The sequence below is a fragment of the Passer domesticus genome, chromosome 2 (assembly GCF_036417665.1).
Source record: "Passer domesticus isolate bPasDom1 chromosome 2, bPasDom1.hap1, whole genome shotgun sequence".
Taxonomy (NCBI): domain Eukaryota; kingdom Metazoa; phylum Chordata; class Aves; order Passeriformes; family Passeridae; genus Passer; species Passer domesticus.
This window is the reverse complement of record NC_087475.1, coordinates 71,183,534-71,200,180: the sequence shown is the minus strand read 5'-3', so window position 1 is coordinate 71,200,180 and position 16,647 is coordinate 71,183,534. Positions and strand designations below refer to the sequence as shown.

Genomic DNA, 16,647 nt, shown 5'->3' with positions numbered 1-16,647 from the left:
CCGCCGCGAGCCCCGCCCCCTGGCGCGCACGCGCGGTTGGCACTCTGTGCTGCCTTACATAAGGAATGAGATTGGTTAGGGAATCGCTTTTCCCGCTGCTCCCTGCGGGTTTAAATGAGACGCTTTTCCTTCTTCCGTGACTTTGCATCCCTTTCTTGTTTACGTTTCCTTCTGCAGGAATCTCCCACTGAATTTTTTCTAAAATGTTCAAAAAATAATTGCTGGGTGCCGTCACCTCGAGCCGCGATTTTGGTGATTTCCATTTGCAGAGCTTTGGGTAGAAGTTCTCCCACGCGAGACGTGGAACCTCTCACAGGATTTTGCCGGTTTTAGTTGGGGACACGCTGAGGGCACCCACAGCGCGGTCCCGAGCTTGTCTGCACACAGCTTGCAGAAATCGGCAAAATGAGGGGATTTCGCCAGGAGGGTGCTTCTGTGTGAAACATCTACCTCACCCCTCTCACAAGAGCCCAAACTGCTCTTGTGTCCAAACTAAAATAAACATCAGTCTATACATCCAGTCTTGATACAAAGCAGCGCTCTCGGTAATGAATGAGGTGCTGGGAAGGGCTCAGGGCCGCTGTCGGGGAAGATAATTTCACAATGCAGCCAGGATTTCTTTATTCTGCTTAAGGAAAAGAGTTTGCACAAGTGTTATATTTAGGTTTGGTGGTAGTTTACATTCCTCTTCTGCCATTAGGTGGTTTCCATGGGACAAACTTACGGCGGGGACAAATTCTTAACACTGAGGCCAGATCAGGAACTACTCTTTGCTCACTGCATTCAGAAAATGGTAATCTCTTTGTTTTCCATGTGCCCTGCTGCAGTATAAATAATTAGTATTCTATTATGATTCACCTTGCCTGAAGCAATTAAAATATGGCCTTCCTGAAGATCAATTTTTCTTTCATAATAAAAGTCAGAATAAGTGGGAAATGGATTTGTAGAGGGCTCTCAGGGCCTGACAGAAGGCCCACACAGTATGCATCCATATGCAAACTTTGAGACAAGAAACGCTGACTTGGAAATGCCATGGAATAGGACAGATATCGTTGAGAGAAAAATGGAGCTAGGAAAAAAGTTTCAAAAGATGGCCATCTAGTCCTGCAAACAAGACTAGATACTTTGGAGAAATAGAACTATGAAAGATGCATTGTAGTGGGACCACGAGGGGTAGTTTTAGATTATTGGCTTTAAGGCATCTACAGCATGGCATGGCAAAAAGCTGATGGGCCAAGAAACACTTCTAGGGTATTGTAATGAGGAAATAGTTGGCTTCTGATTGTGATGGCATCAATTATAACATCTGTATTGTCTCGCCCTTCTCATGAGACTGAAAATGGAATAGAAGCTTTTAAAACACCTCTCAGTTTCCCCGTCTTTGGATCAGAAAAAGGGTGTATATATACATATCTATATATAGATATATATATATAGTTATGTATTTTTAATCTTTTCCTCTCACAGTCTACTTTTACTAATCACTGTTCCACACAGTGAAACACATCTACTCTGGTATCAAGCCCACATACAGACTGTTCATCCAGAAGGAAGTTATGATTTAGATGGATGAATAAACACATATTTCCATACCAAAACCTTACACTGAATTAGTTTATTTTCCACTGACCTGTTCTCCAGCACAGGCCATAGTGATGTTTCACAACAGTGCACTAAGTAAAGTACTTTTTCATTTTACGTTGTGGTGTTAATAGAAAATGACAAGAGTAGATCTCAGAATATTATTGCACTGTAGCAGTGCTGTCCGCAGTGAAACACTCTCTTTGCAACTATAATAAAAATAGCCTGTGGAGGGCAGCAAACCTCAGGCAATTACTAAGTTTTGTAAAAAAGAATTTGAGAACCTGGATTTAATTTGATTGTTCTATCTTTTAGGTTCTTTAGAAAGTAGTTCTATTCTATTCTATTCTATTCTTTGATATAAGGAAGGCAGAACCTCATAATCAGTCGTTTTAAACTGGATCTTAGCATGTCCAGGTGACCCCAAAGTGCTGACATGAAGTTGATTTGCTTCAGAGGAACCTGGACAGGCTGGAGGAATGGGACATCAGCAACCTCATGAAGTTCAACAAGGACAAATGCAGTCCTCTATCTAGGAGTGACCAACCCCTGGGGACAATCCCGAGTGGGGGCTTTACTGACTGTCTCTGCTGGAAATGTTGGAGTGTCCTGGTGGCAGTGGTTAAAGAGGAGAAAGATTTCACCCCAGAAGCTGTTAGCTTGGAGAAGAGAAGGCTGAGAAAGGATCTTATCGATGTATATAGTGTGTCAAAAGGATGGGGCCAGGCTCTTTTTGGTGGTGCTGAGCAACACGACAAAGGGCAATGGGCCCTTTGAAACTGATGCTCAGGACGTTCTACCTGAATATGAGGAAGAACTTCTTCACTGTGCAGATGATTGAGCACTGGGACAGGTTGTGGTGAGAGAGGTGCTAAGAGAGGTTGTGGAGTCTCCTTCACTGGAGATATTAAAAAAAGTTGTCTGGACACAACCCTGGTTAACATGTTCTAAGGGACCCTGCTTGAGCCGGGAGGTTGGACCAGATGACCATTGCAGTTCCTTTCAACCTGACCCATTTTGTGATCCTGTGAACACAGAAAATTGATTATCAGGATGTGACTGGGAAATTATTACTTCCCTTTACATGGCTCTTGTTTGCCTGCACGTGGAATACGATGCCCAGTTTGGGGCTCTCCAGTATAAAAGTCCTGATATGGAAAATTCCTGGTGAATCGGAGTGAGTTCTGCGGAGTGCACTAAGATGGTCATGGGGCTGGAGCACTCGCCATGTGAGAGAGGCAGTGGGCCCCAGGACTTCTTCAAGCTGGAATAATGGGCAGCCTGCCAATACTGACAAGGAACTTGCTGAAAGGACAGAGGCAGGATTTGTACTGAGAGAAGGACAGAAAATTTCACCTGGAGGATAGTCAGGTCCAGAGAGGCTATGGAATCTCCCTCCATAGAGGCTTGAGTGGAAAAACCCTCAAGCAACTTGAATTTAAGAGTAGCCCTGCTCTGAGCAGGATATTGTCCTAGATATCATCCAGAGGTCCCTTCCAACTTTAATATTTCTATGATTATGTGAAAAAAATATAAAATAATATTTAATTTTAGGGTTTATTTCCCCTCAGGCAGGGCTTTTCTCAGTAACAAAAGTAACCATGAGTTCATGGTCTGAATTTTCAAGGTTTGTAGAGGCAGAATGAGAGAATCACTTAGTTTGGAAAAGACTTTTAAAATCCAGTCCAAACCAGTAACCCAGCACTACCAAGTCCCCCACTAAACCATGTCCCCAAGTGCCACATCTGCATGTCTTTTAACTACCTCCAGGGATGGTGACAACTGAATCTCTGTCAGGAGCATAACATAGGCTAATTGTTACCGTAGGTGGTCTCGAGTCTGGCAAACAGATGTTTCACTGAAGGCAAGCACAAGTCTCCTACACAGCACCTGGATCCACAGGATGGATGTATGTTGGTTAGTAGCTTGCACTCCAGCCAGATTCTAAGATGCTTTGTTAGATCAATTTTATGGTAAAATATAATTGAGTGGAAAAAAACCCCAACACATTGCTTTACATAGGAGACTTTGTAGAATCAGCACTTTACTAATCTGTATTAAGTAAACTGCTTTTTTAAGTGCTGCCACTACTCAGCTCACTCATCTGCAAATAAAAATTGCAAGGTTTCTGAAAAATACTCAGACTGTGCAAGTATGACAGTTTTTCTTTACATACAGAAAAGGGAAAAGTGCCACCATATTATTGTCTTGCCTTCACCTTTCTCTGGACTAAACAAAAAATGGAAGATGTATAGCACTTACCAGTACTGCACTTTTTCAGTCAATACCAAGCTGGGAACACCTCAGTCACCACTAAAAAATGTCTCTATGGGGATATGGGAAAATTTTAGCAGGTAGCTACAGTTTCATGAAAAGCTTTCTGAAAAGCAAAAGTATGTTCAAATTAGACAAATTAATAAGTGGAATGAGGAGACACTCTAATGGCATGGGGAGAGTGTTGTAGGTTATCTACTTATAAAATATAAAGATAAGAAAGCAAAAATATTAAAGTTTACTTTTCTTTATTTTTATTCTATTTTAGAAGACTGCAAAACAAAGAGCAAGTAGCTTGTTGTACACTTCCTAGCTGTAAGCTTTGCTTCACAAACTTTGACTCTAGCCCTAACACTCCTCCCAAAACCAGCTTTGCTTTCGGTATTGATGCTCCCATGTCGTATTTGAGATGGTCACAATACAAAGCAACACTCCATTTTCAGAAGGCTTCAAACCAGTTTTTATTATCCTATGCATGTTTTTTATACATTCTTACAAAACTCATAAGTTTACACTTTGCTCATTGGTCAGGAAAGACAAACAAAGTGCTTATTGGAATAGACAGTTGCAGATTTCTCTTATTTATTCTTCTCTTTCTTGGTTTCTATGCCAATGACCTTGGTAGGAAATTCTTTCAGGGGCAAATATGGATCCTCTTATCAAACTTCTCTCTGGCTCACAAAAATCACTGTAAAACTTCCACACTCCCATACCCCAAGTGACAGCATTTACTCATTGTCACAGTCCAGCCTGTTCCCAGACAATCCAGGCTTTCACCTGAAAAACAATTCCCTGAAATACATGCAGAAATGTTTAATGGTGTCAGCCTTTCTTGACTACTGTCTTCTTTGGTCACAGCTCGCTTTGATAACTGTCTCCAACCCACTGCACGTTACCAGTGCTAACAAGGTAACAGTGACTTTCCCGTGGAGAACTCAGACATCCTTCACAGGCGAGGCGATGCCAGGCAAAAACATGTCAAAAGTTTGTGTGTTCTGGACATATTAGAAATTACACAAACTCAGAACAGAAGGATATGATAAAGTAAACCATGAATGTTTTAGAGGAAAAAAAGAGAAAGAGGAAAGCTCCAAAAATCCAACTTCAGCAGGATGTGTTAAGCATATATTTTTAAACTGAGTCCTGAGAGAGCACAAGACAAGGGAATGAAAAATAGCCAGTAAGAGATAAGAAATCCTTTCAATTGAAAGGGCCACTGGGGATGGAGACCTGAGAGTCAAGAATACCAGATCCTGATTGTGTCTGTCATTTGAAGAGCGGACCACAAATTAAACCTTTCCTTGAAATTATATTACACTGTGACAGATTTTTAAAACAAAGCACAGAAAGTACGCAACTTTCCATGAAACAGAGTTAAAAGTTGATCTTGAAATGCCAATATTTATTTCTCATTATAAAAAGAGCCAAAGTGTGCTTTCTGTTTTAAATCTCAAGTTGGAGACCATACGTCTGAATTGGTAAAATCAAACATTGGTTTCAATGCAAGTACCTGAAATGGAAACAGAGTGAAGCTGCAGCAGATTTACAGCTACACTCGTTCTGGAAGGCATACAATTCAAATTGTATGAAAACCTAAGGAAAGAAACATTCAAGCAAACTTGTAAATATTCTTACAACAAGACCAACAATCTGGAAAAGAAGAGATCTTGGTTGTGGTTTTGGCTTCTCAGAGTTTGTCAAAGTATGGCATTCTTTCCAAATGTTTTATGCAAATGTGAAACATAGCACAGGTCATCAGCAAATGAAGCTGGATTGTCTGTTCTTGCTTTCCTTCATGATCTCTTTCTTTTCTAAGCAGAAATTGTTTGTCTTCCACACCCTGCAATGTTTCACCTCGGGACAGACTAATCCCAACCATCAATTACCATGCAGTAATTGGATCCATGCGGAGGAGTTTGGATGTTCATTGCCTCCACAAAAAAGTGATTGATAACACAAAGAAGAGTACAAAGTTACAGCAGTGTGGGTATTGCTATCTCCCCTTCTGATAGGACTGAGGGTAGTGAGCAGGCCAGAGGTACTGTACATGGTGGGTTTGGCCATGCAAGCTTGGTCCCTTATTGTCCCTGAAAGTCCCCAAAGCCAAGCAGTCCCTGACTGAAAGCAGAGATGGGGCTGAGATGGATGAACTTTGTGAGGTGGATGGCATCTTCCAGATGGTTTAAGCTCTGCTGGGCTGCCCTGACCTGTTTCTGTTTGGTTGGTGTAGTGAGGTGCTGGGCAATGTTCTTGTAAAATTTAGTTGAGTTGCTGGGCAAATAAAGTGTAATTTTGCTGCTTCTTTCAATTGCAGTTATTTTTTGTAACATATGCCTAATTGCTTTATTCAACATATATAATATCCCTAACAACTACATAGCAACATACTGAAAGTCCAACTGTGGGCATCTGACATGAGTCTGACTGAGTGATGCCAGCTTGGGAAGCAGGCACAATCCCAAATTTTCAGGGATCAGTGCTAATGTGTGAATGAAAATTGAGATTTGTAATTGAAAATTTAAATTATTTTAGACGATTCCAGAATGTTGTAGCTTGTTTCAGGAGCCCTCACGTTCTGTGATATCTCTAAGTTAGGGGATTTGAGTGCCTACTTATTTACTCACTGTGCTGCATTCTTGACATGAAACGAAGCATTTGTGTATGACTATTAAAAATGCCAAAAGCTGGGCTGTAAGTAGAAAGATTGCTGTGGCTTTAGTTTAGTTCCAAGCTGCCTGTTCTACAAAATTACTGGCTGACTTTGTGTTGGGTGGGTGACTCTGGCTCTGCCAGCCAAGGAGAGGAATTGGGAAATGCCCAGTTACTGGTCACATAAGAGGGCTCTGCTAAACACAACAGATATATACAGTTGGGATGTAATACAAAATGTATATTTTGTATTACATCCCGACTGATCTCAGCAGCCACACAGAGAAGGTTAGTCAGCACTGTGACATCCATCTGTGTCTTGTGTGCAGCCTGGGACACCACAATATAAGAAAGACATTAAACTATTGGGAAGTGTCTAAAGCAAGGCCACCAAGATGGGGAAGGAGCAGCTGAGGTCACTTGCTCAGCCCGGAGCAGAGGAGACTGAGGGGAGAGCTCACTGCAGCCAGCACCTTCCTCATGGAGGAAGAAAGGGAGCAGGCACTGATCTCTGCTCTGTGGTGCCAGTGACAGGACCCGAGGCAAGGGCCTGAGGCTGTGTTAGAGGAGGTTTAGGCTGGATATTAGGAAAAGGTTCTCTAGCCAGAGAGTGGCTGGGCATTGGAACCCAGGGACGTGGTCACAGCACCAGCCTGACAGAGCTCAGGAAGTGCTTGGACAACTCTCCCAGGTCCATGGCGTGGCTCTTGAGGATGGTCCTGTGCAGGGCCAGGAGCTGGACTCGATGAACCTAATGGATCCTTTCCAACTCAAAATATTCTGTGATTCCCTGATTTTGTCCGTGTTCACAGTCGTGGAATTGTCTCAACTATAGCGATGCTAAGAGATGCTCAGAGCAGCAGGGACCAACCGTGTCTCCCCTCGCCAGCCTGGATCCAGCCGGGGACGGCAATATTCAGTGTTCACCGTGGCCAAGCCCCGGGAAGGGACGGAGCGCGGGTGCCGGTGGCTGCGGATGGCGGCCCCGTGCCCCTCGTGCCCGGCCCGCGAACTACAGCTCCCGGCATGCAGCGCGGCCCGCCTCCCTCCGCCCGTACTACACCTCCCGGCGTGCGGCTGCGCCCGCGAGGCACGCCGGGACGGCCCCTTCCACGTGGTGCGCTGCCCGCGGCCGGGGAGGCGCCCGCGGTTTGCGACGTCCGTTTGCGGCAGCGCGCGCGGGCGCGGCCCCGGGAGGCGCGCGGGGACCGGCGGCGGTGCCGCTCCTGGCGCGGGCCGGAGCGAGCGAGCGAGCGAGCGCCGGGGCTGGGCTCGGAGCGAAGGGAGCAGCCCCGCCGCTGGATGTTCCGCGGGGCGGCGCGGGGGCCTCCTCCTCCTCCTTCTCCTCCTCCTCCTCCTCCTCCTCCTCCTCCTGCTGGTGCTGCTGCTGCCGCCGCCCGGTGTGTGCGGCGGGGCGGGGCGCGGCTGCCGGGGGCGGCGGCGGCGGATCGCGGCGGGCGCCCAAGATGGACTATGACTTCAAGGTGAAGCTGACCGGGGAGCGCGAGCGGGTGGAGGACCTCTTCGAGTACGAGGGCTGCAAGGTGGGCAGGGGCACCTACGGGCACGTCTACAAAGCCAAGCGCAAGGACGGGTGAGTGAGCGAGCGGCGCCCCGCGGGACCCCCGGGCTCGTGTGTGCCTCCCCCCGCTCCCCGCGGCAGCGCCGTGCTTCCTCCGGCCCTGCCCGAGGAGCCCCGGCCGGCCGGCCGGCGCCTGGCTCCCCCCGGGCCGCTGCGAGCGGGGCCAGCCCCTCAGCGCTGAGCCCGAGTCGCGATTCGGTGGCGGGTGGGCTTGCAGAAACAAATTTTGTGCCCGAGGAAAACCCTTCCCTTAATGGATTCTCCTTGTGAGTAAGTCAGTGGCCGCTTGCACTGTTCAGCCTGGCCACCGGCTTCATAGAACGGTTTTTTTGTTGTTGTTTTTAACAATGCCTTTTTTTTTTTTTTTTTAATATGATTTATTACTTGTAGTCACCATTTTGGGTCGTCTTGCTGGCTGCTTCAGGAGCCAAAGTCTGCTCGTGCTTTTGGGGCTTTAGAATGCTTTAAACCACCTTTTGTGTATGACCAGGTCTTGTTATAGACCTGAGTAAATTAATTTCTTGGCATAAACATTTTGATGAAAGACTTAATGAAACTGTCATTTAGGTTTCCCTCTTCCGTGACATGGCATCACTTGCTGAACAGCGGAACAATAGGAAGTAGGGAGCAGGAGAAACGGGAGAGGCACGGGGTTGTTCCCGTAGCAGGTTCTAAATTTTGAATTGCATCAAGTCTTTCTCGTAAAGTCTCACCGCAGTGGTGCTCTCCGTGCTGTCATTCAAATAAGGTGCATTTTAAAAGTCTGGCTATTATTTTTACATTGAATAAATAAACTTTTAAAGCAGGCAGTGGTCAATCATGGCTAAAATACGATCTGATTGTGTTTACGTAAGCTTTTGATTCTAGAAAGAAATGCTCTGGCCATTACCTAGAGAACAACTGTAGTGAAAATGGTTGCACCTTGTCTTGTCTCTGTCTTAAACATGCTGATATTAATTGCAGCACAGTTACTTCAGCCTGAATTTTTTTGGATGGTAGGAGTCAGGTAACTACTGTTTTTGCACAACTTTTGTATTTGGATCCTTCCAACTGTTCATAGGAAAAAAAATCTCATCTTGCCCAAATTCTTTCTATTCTGGGAGGGCCAGAGGGAGAAAAAACAACAGTTGTGTGATAAGCTGTTGCCTCAAGTCTCCTTATATGCAGGCACCAGTGCTGCTGATACAGCCAGCCCTGGTTTCTGTGCCCATACAGAGATCTGTAGTAGGAAAAATAAGTGGAGGTACTGAAAGATACAGCTACATGTCTGATGTTTGTCAGGCAGCTTTGCAGCTCTTCAGCATGTTGGACTGCAGCAATGTGTAGGGAATTCAGCATGTCATACTGCCGAAGTATTTCTGGTGAAATTATCGGTCTGCTTGATGTTGTTTGGGAGAGAGTGTTGGAAAATGCTGCTGTTTTGAGAAATTACAGGAAAAAATCGAATTGTTTGCTTTAAAAATGGATAGTTGCTCAAACATGGTTTTACAGTAGGGTGTATATGTTTTTAAATCTTCGCTCTTGTTGATGAGTGGGGAAATCGAAGTACGTTATTTGATTAAAGTTTGGGGAAAAAATATGAGCAATGTATATTGTCTCCTTTTTTCTTTGTGGTTCATTTAGTGCCTTGTTTCCAATCCCTTTCCATAATACTTCCCATTTGCCTTTCTGATTTCTGCAAACTTTTTATTTTAGATATCCTGTGTAATTGCCCTTGGACAGTCACTAAAATATGTAAAATAGAAGCCTCCATAGAGGTTTTTGTAGCTTGTAATACATTTGTACATATGTGATCTTAAATTACAAGGGTGGAATTAGGATTGAAGTTGAAGGCTTTGTTTACATCCTTTTATCCAGAGGGAATCAGTTAAATCAAAGAAGCAAATAATATTTACTAATAATATTTAATGTTCCTGAAGCTGTAGTAATAGATGGATGTATGTTATGTCCTGCGGTGGGGAGTACCTGCAACAGAGTTCAGTATTTGTTTATTACTACATGCATAGATTCAAAAAATACTCTTGCATTGTTTTAGTATTCCCTAAATGGTAAGCAGTGATGGATCAATAGTTTTTTAGTTGTTTCTAGAGTCTATACAGCTCAAACTTGCTTTTTTTATATTTCCCTTGAGCTTACCAGCATTCTTGAAACTTTGCTGCATTATTCTAATTCTTAATTTAAATAGCACAAATCTTCTAAGAGATGCATGGTAATTTTTAGAGTACTTTGAAGAGTGGCATGTAGGACTGCAAATATTTTGTTAACAATATTGGTTCAGCTTTTTCTTAAAGACGTTTTCTACTAGGGATGATGAAGAGATAGAAGGATCACAAAAAATAACTAAATTTTAGTAATTCAGTTTGTGCAAATGTGTCTTCTAAGGCCTTTGGTGATAAAACCCAGTTAAAGAATACTAGGAGCAGTACAACTGCAGTCTTCACCTCCTTTTTTTAAATTTTACTGCTTTACAGGTTTTACAGCTGCCTCTGAGGTGCAGTAAGGCAATTGACAACTAGATAGCAGCTGTGTATCCTAGTCCTAGGAAGATAATTGTGTCATTGGAGCTACACAGGAATATGTTGGAGGACAGTGTTTCAGGAATCTTGATGGAGTGAGAATCCTTCTAATGAAGGTGTCCTGTAGTATCTGTGCTGGTGACCAGATGGGAGTGTAACCAGGGTTTCTGTCATGCCTTGCTCCAAGAAGAAGGCCAGTCCAGCCCTGCGGTGCACTTTGCCGCAAGGTGAGGCTTGGGGTCTCGACTGGTCCATCTCAGAGGATCACCAGGCACAACTCCATGGACAATTCTCACATACTAACTGCCAAACCTGACCCAACTGAGCACCAAATCAGCTGAGTGACAATGTCAGGCATCATACTGAGCTCTATCTGATTCACTGCCCGCAGCAAAATGGTATTCTGGAGTTCTTATTTTAATCTCTTCTATTTTAAGTTTGTGGTCTGTCTAGGTGGTTGAATCTTCCTGGCTTTTTATTGAATGGTAGTGTCTTTTTCATCAGTGCAGTAGCTGCAGTGGGCTCTAAAACCTGCTTAGAGCAAAATCTGTGAGTTGATGGGGTTTATTTTTATAGTAGAAAGGTGTACAAAGAAGCATTTGACTCTAATGGGGTTTATTTTTATAGCAGAAAGGTGTACAAGAAGGCATTTGACTCTAATGGCATACACTGGGAAGGAAGCACAGGCATGGCATGTTAAGCATCAATCTTCAGATAAAGGAACTGTTGCTCATCTCTAGTGTTTGTAGGATACTTTACTTTTTTTTTTTTTGGTCCAGAAAATGTCAGGTTTTTCCTGCATAAAAGTTGCCTTTTGTGCCATTTGGGTGCTCCTTCAGGAATGCTGCTTGACCCTGCTATGAAATCTACCTATTTGTCTTATGCTGGACTTGGAAAATATGCCAGTGGGTTTTGTTTGGTGAACTGGCATGCAGATCTACTGCTTTTACTTTTTTCTCTGCAGCTCCCTAGGAGCTGAGTGCCAGTCACTGGCAGACTGAGGTGGCAGGACACTGGGGTCTCTTGTGCAAGCCTGGCTGCCCAGCTTGTGCAGCACAGGAGGTACAGCCCGTCCTGGGGCTGGCACCATGGTCATGTCAAGCTGCGTTCCCAGGCTTACTGGGATTGGTCTTCCACTGCTTTCTTGGCTCTCCTCTCCCTTTTTATGGTACAGCTATAGTCAGAAATCGGAGAGAGAAGGCTGTTCTGTGGAGGAAGGCTGATTGTTTCAGTGGCAATTCAAAGTGTTTCTAAATAATAATTTTTCCTGTTTATTGCATGTGATTTGGATGAGAATAAGAAACTATTGAATGTCCCTGTTAGACAGTATCTAACTTTTTAATGACAATAGAAAAAAAATTATAATTGAGGGTCTTGAACTGTAAAAATGTGCCCTGGTGCTTTACTGAAAGCTTTCCTAATCTCTTGAAAGAGACTTGACTGGTGAGACTGAAGGTGGGAAACCAGCACTAAGCAAACTGGTCCTGTCCTAGTTGTCAGAAACTGTGAGAAGTGATGTTGGTTCCAAACACAAGTGGAATTGGACCTTTTTTTTTGTAATTTCAGCCTTTAGAGTTCTGTGTTGGAAGTATTGCTGTCGGAAGGGGAACAGATTATTTAATTCAAACCTACTGACACGTTGTAATTGGCGTTATGAAAATACATCTTGCATGCTTCAAGCAGTCAAATCTGATCTCCTTTTTTTTCCCCTTGAGGGTCTGTATGAGTTGTAAAAGAAGCAGAATGGTGGAAATCTAGTAGATGTCCAGTAAGTTCTTGGGTTGCATAATCTCTGACATGTCATAATTTATACCTACCGATTAAAAGGCTATTGTAAGACTTTTGATTCTCTCTCAAACTCCTGTATAAAGAGAAACTGAAGGGATGGGGAATATTTGTCTTGGAAAATAGAGAAGGCAGAACCGTTTAAGTTAGATAAAATAATGAATGGATTGGGTAATGTGCAAGAGTCTTTTTCTATTCTTGTTTCACAGCATTTGAAGATGGATGACCTGGAATGTTTTTGGAAAACATAAATATTTTAATGCAGTGTAGATAAACTGCATAACCTGTCGTTGAAGGGCAAAGATAGCAGCGCAGTGTCTGTTGTATAATGTTGTCCAAACCAGTCACTTCTGAGCGTTGTTACATGTTCTGACTGTGGTAACTGTACAAGTTAAGATGCTCGCTTTGAGGTCAGGCCAAGCTCTGTAGTGGGTGCAGAAGAGCCTGCTTTTGCTTGCTTCAGGAATTCTGAGTTTTGGTGGTGTTTTTATTCTTTTAAACACTAAATCACTTTCTAGCCCTTCATAAGGTGGTTAGCAGATTAGTTCCAGTTTGTCTGTGTTTGTGAGCGTGTATTAATTGAGTTACATTGGATAAGTAATCACTTACTTCGTCAAGGTCTATATCAAACTGATACTTACTGAGAGGTACATGTCAGATTAAGTCTTCTTTTGACTTAGAGGTGGGGTAACTGAGAGGTGTTTTAAAAACTTTTATTCTATTTTTAGTCTCATGTGCAGGGTGAGACAATACAGATGTTACAATTTACGCTATTACAGTTAGAAGCTATTTTCTAATTATAATACGTTGTAAGCATTTCTTGGCTTTGAGAATTTTCTACAAATTAATTTCCCAGAGTATATTTACATAGAGTATATAAATTTCCAGACAACTCTTGTCTTCTCTCGGTGGTGATTTTGTTGTTGTTGTTTTTGGCTGAATGTTTGTGTGTTGATTTTAAGTGTTTTGACCCGAAGCAGTTGGTGGAGATTGCAGGCAGGTGGTGAGAACCGCAGAGCTGGCATGCAAGCCTTTGGCTTCTGACTCCTGTCAACAGTGGTGTGGAATTTCTAAATGCCACAAACTTTATTTATGTTCGTAATATGTGGTATTATCTTCTTAAAATATATGCCCCGAGTCTCTTTTGGATGCTTCACCGTAGTAGTTACAAAGTTCCTAATTAAACTGTATCTACATAATGAGGTAGGCATGCCAGATTGCATAAAGTCTTGTGCTCTTACATTTTTCTGGTCAACCACTCTTTTAACTGTCTTCCATCTTCTTCCTTCCCTTCTCACCCAGTTACATGACTCCAGGCTTTATAGGTTTTTAAGGTCATGTGGTTGAGAGAGTCCTGCTGTGGCCTTTGGACCTTATTTGGTGTGATCTTTTGTTATCTTGTCACAGATGTGTTGATTTATTTTCATACCCTGCAGCAAAGGTGAGTCGGTGTTTCATTCCTGTCTGAAGCTTATGACAAGTACAGAGAAGAGGCTATGAAAATAGTGTTGCAAAACAACAAAGAAAAACACCAAGGTTTCCATGTTGTTTGATTCTGGACTTAAAAATTACAGTAATATCTGTAAATAGTGGGGGCATGCAGTGGCTATCACATGTACGTGATTTCCCATTAGAGAATAGGGGTTAGTTTTTGAGGGTGCTGATTGTACAGGAGGTGCATGTTGTCAGAGAACAGTGCTGCTGATAAAAGGCTTGCTTTTCTTTCTGGTAGCCTTCTACTGTAAAGCAGCCTTGAGTTTAGAGTAGAGAAGCCTGTTTTTTGTGAGTGGATGGGAATAAAGTTTCAGTTTCAGGCTTCATCCCGCCAGTGCTGTACCTCTCGTGCTCCTCTCCCCCCACCGTCCCCCATCTTTTCTTTGTGAGCTTGGCAAGTAATGCTGCATGTTACTGCTACGTGCAGGCTGATAACCATTCAGGAGGGTTTTGTGTTCTGGCTGGCTAGCCTGCTGTTCTCTCTTGTCTCCTCCAAGGCTCAACAAATGGTTTCTGAGACCATGTCAAGCTCCATAATAGCACATTTGGGATTACAGCCCTAGCTTTATTCATAGTTACAATTTTTTGTTAGGCTACTTGTGAATGAATTGCTAACTTCTGTGTGTTGAGGCTTCCCATTTGAGAGATAGCTGCTTGAATTTGGAGATCACTAGATGATCTTTAAGGTCCCTTTCAACCCAAACCATTCTGTGATTTTATTAATAAATATATTGAATTTTTTACAGAAGCATACGAAGTCCTTAGTAGCTTATGTAGGAAAGGTGCTGGGTAGACCATGTAATATTCTGCTTTTTTTTAAATGGAGGATTCTACTGATGTTGCCCTATTTTATGTTTTTCTTTTGCATATCCTAGTGAAAGACTGACTTAACCATAGGAGTATTTGGATGCCAAAGAGTGCTTGTAAAATTGTGTGATACTCAAGCAAAAAAGATACTGCTGTTCAGAAAACAGTTTCTATTCAACAGCTTCTTAACAACCTTGAGTGTTAAGTGGTAGTATGGCAAAGCATATTGTGCAGTCAGTTTAGAATTTGCAGGAAAAGAACTGTATAAGCCATGATTAAAGCTGCAGATACTTTTTAAAGGACAAAATGTTCGAGAGAGCATAATGATTTTCTCAACTACAGATGCTAGCCTAAACATCAAAAATTAAAATTATCCTTGAAAAAAACGCACGTTTTGTGAACAGGCAAGAACACAGCTAAAGGTCACTGAAACAATCTGCCTGTTTTTCTGGGAAAGCTCTGCTGTGTGCTTGTAACACCTTGCATACAAGATGTTGACATTTGAATAAAGGACACTTGAGAGTTGCTCTAAAAATGAAGACTCAATTCATTACTGTCTGTGTGAAAAATAAGTGCAGCTGAGAACTTGAAATACAAAAGGATCTGAATTGCAGAAAACTCTTGATTCCATTTTGTATTTCTGGCCAAGATACATTTTCTGTGAGAGGCATAGCCTTACCCTGTGAGTGGGGAGCCTTAACTTCAGATGTACTTCCAGTTACGATTTGCATTCAGATAACTGGATAATCCCACAATGAAGCCTTGGAAAGTCAGGTTTCATCAGCTGTGTTTTCTCATAGAACTTTTGTGCAAGGTGTGGAGCTTAATCAAAGCAGCTGGAGCAAGCTTTACTGGGGGGATTTGAAGACAGCAAGGCAGCAAACTTGTCCCTGACTGTAATTTGAATCTTATCTAACTTTTTGTACTTGAACAGCTTGGCTTTCAAAATCTCTCGTTTCTTTTTGGGTGAACATCAATCCTATTAAAGCAGGGCTGAAAAAAACAACCCCTCGCAATTAAATGTGCTAACAGTGCCATTCACTGTTATGTTAGTTCCATTGTATAAAAGCCCAACTGGAAGCTTATGTGACTCTGCCAGATGAGTGTCAGATACCAAAAGACGTTTAAAAAAGACCAGCTATTGCAACACTGAAAGGTCTGTGGGTAGAGTGTAAGGGTGGGGAACAATATCATTAGGACTGCATTTACATCTGCCTGACTTGTTTGCCTGTGCTGTGTTGGATCAGTGAGGCTGCAAAGCAGAGAATGCAGCAATGAACGCCTCGTTAGCCTCATTTAATTTAGGTGCGTGCTTTTGGGTGGGGAGGAATGCCACGATAAAACTTCATGCTAGTGAGTAGTTACTTAGTGAAACAGATAGGGCATACACAGAGGGGGGATCAGCTTGGGACCTGGCCTGCAGTAGGGTGAAAGATTAGATGCAAACCAGTACTTCTGAGGACTGTCTGTGACAAACATGGCTTGTTCTTTGCTCCTGGTATATGCTAAATCTATACAGGGATAAAAAAAACCCCAAACAAACTGCTTGAAGTACCACTTCAGTTGAAAAAGAAAATATGAGGCGTGATGGTGGGAGGAGACGGCCTCTCAAAGCTAAAAGAGAGCCAAGATGGTGAAGTGTTGCAAGCTGCCTGGGAACAGTTTTTGAAGCTTTGCTGGGCGCTCAGTGACTGAAGGTGAGTAGGGTACTCAAAACCCATTAATTAGAAAAATGTGACATGCTGAAATAGTAGAATAAAGGAAGACCTTGGGAGTGAGGATATGTTCTGTGAAAAATTAAGTCTTCTGTGAAGGATGAATAAAGAAATAGGAGCTAAGTGAATGTAGACATTATGAAAGAACTTAAAGGATTAGCAGTGAAGACAGTGATTGAGGGATCTGTCTCAAACTTAGGTGTCCATGAAGTGCAGACAGTTGTCAAGGTGAGATATCTTTGCA

General features: G+C 42.9%; 1 protein-coding gene across 6 annotated transcripts in view; it reads left to right on the top strand.

Annotated features, from left to right (window-relative positions):
• The first annotated feature begins 7,658 nt into the window (after positions 1-7,658).
• The window catches only part of CDK8 (cyclin dependent kinase 8), a 70,181-nt gene continuing 61,192 nt past the window's right edge, over positions 7,659-16,647 (top strand). For 3 of the 6 annotated variants that reach the window (XM_064409167.1, XM_064409165.1, XM_064409164.1), the window contains exon 1: positions 7,667-8,098. In XM_064409167.1, coding sequence (XP_064265237.1) covers positions 7,971-8,098 — 128 coding nt within the window. In that variant the 5' untranslated portion in view covers positions 7,667-7,970. Of the gene's footprint in view, positions 8,099-8,256; positions 8,353-16,647 lie in introns of those variants that run through there. The other 3 variants (XM_064409166.1, XM_064409169.1, XM_064409170.1) reach the window with 3 other exon arrangements.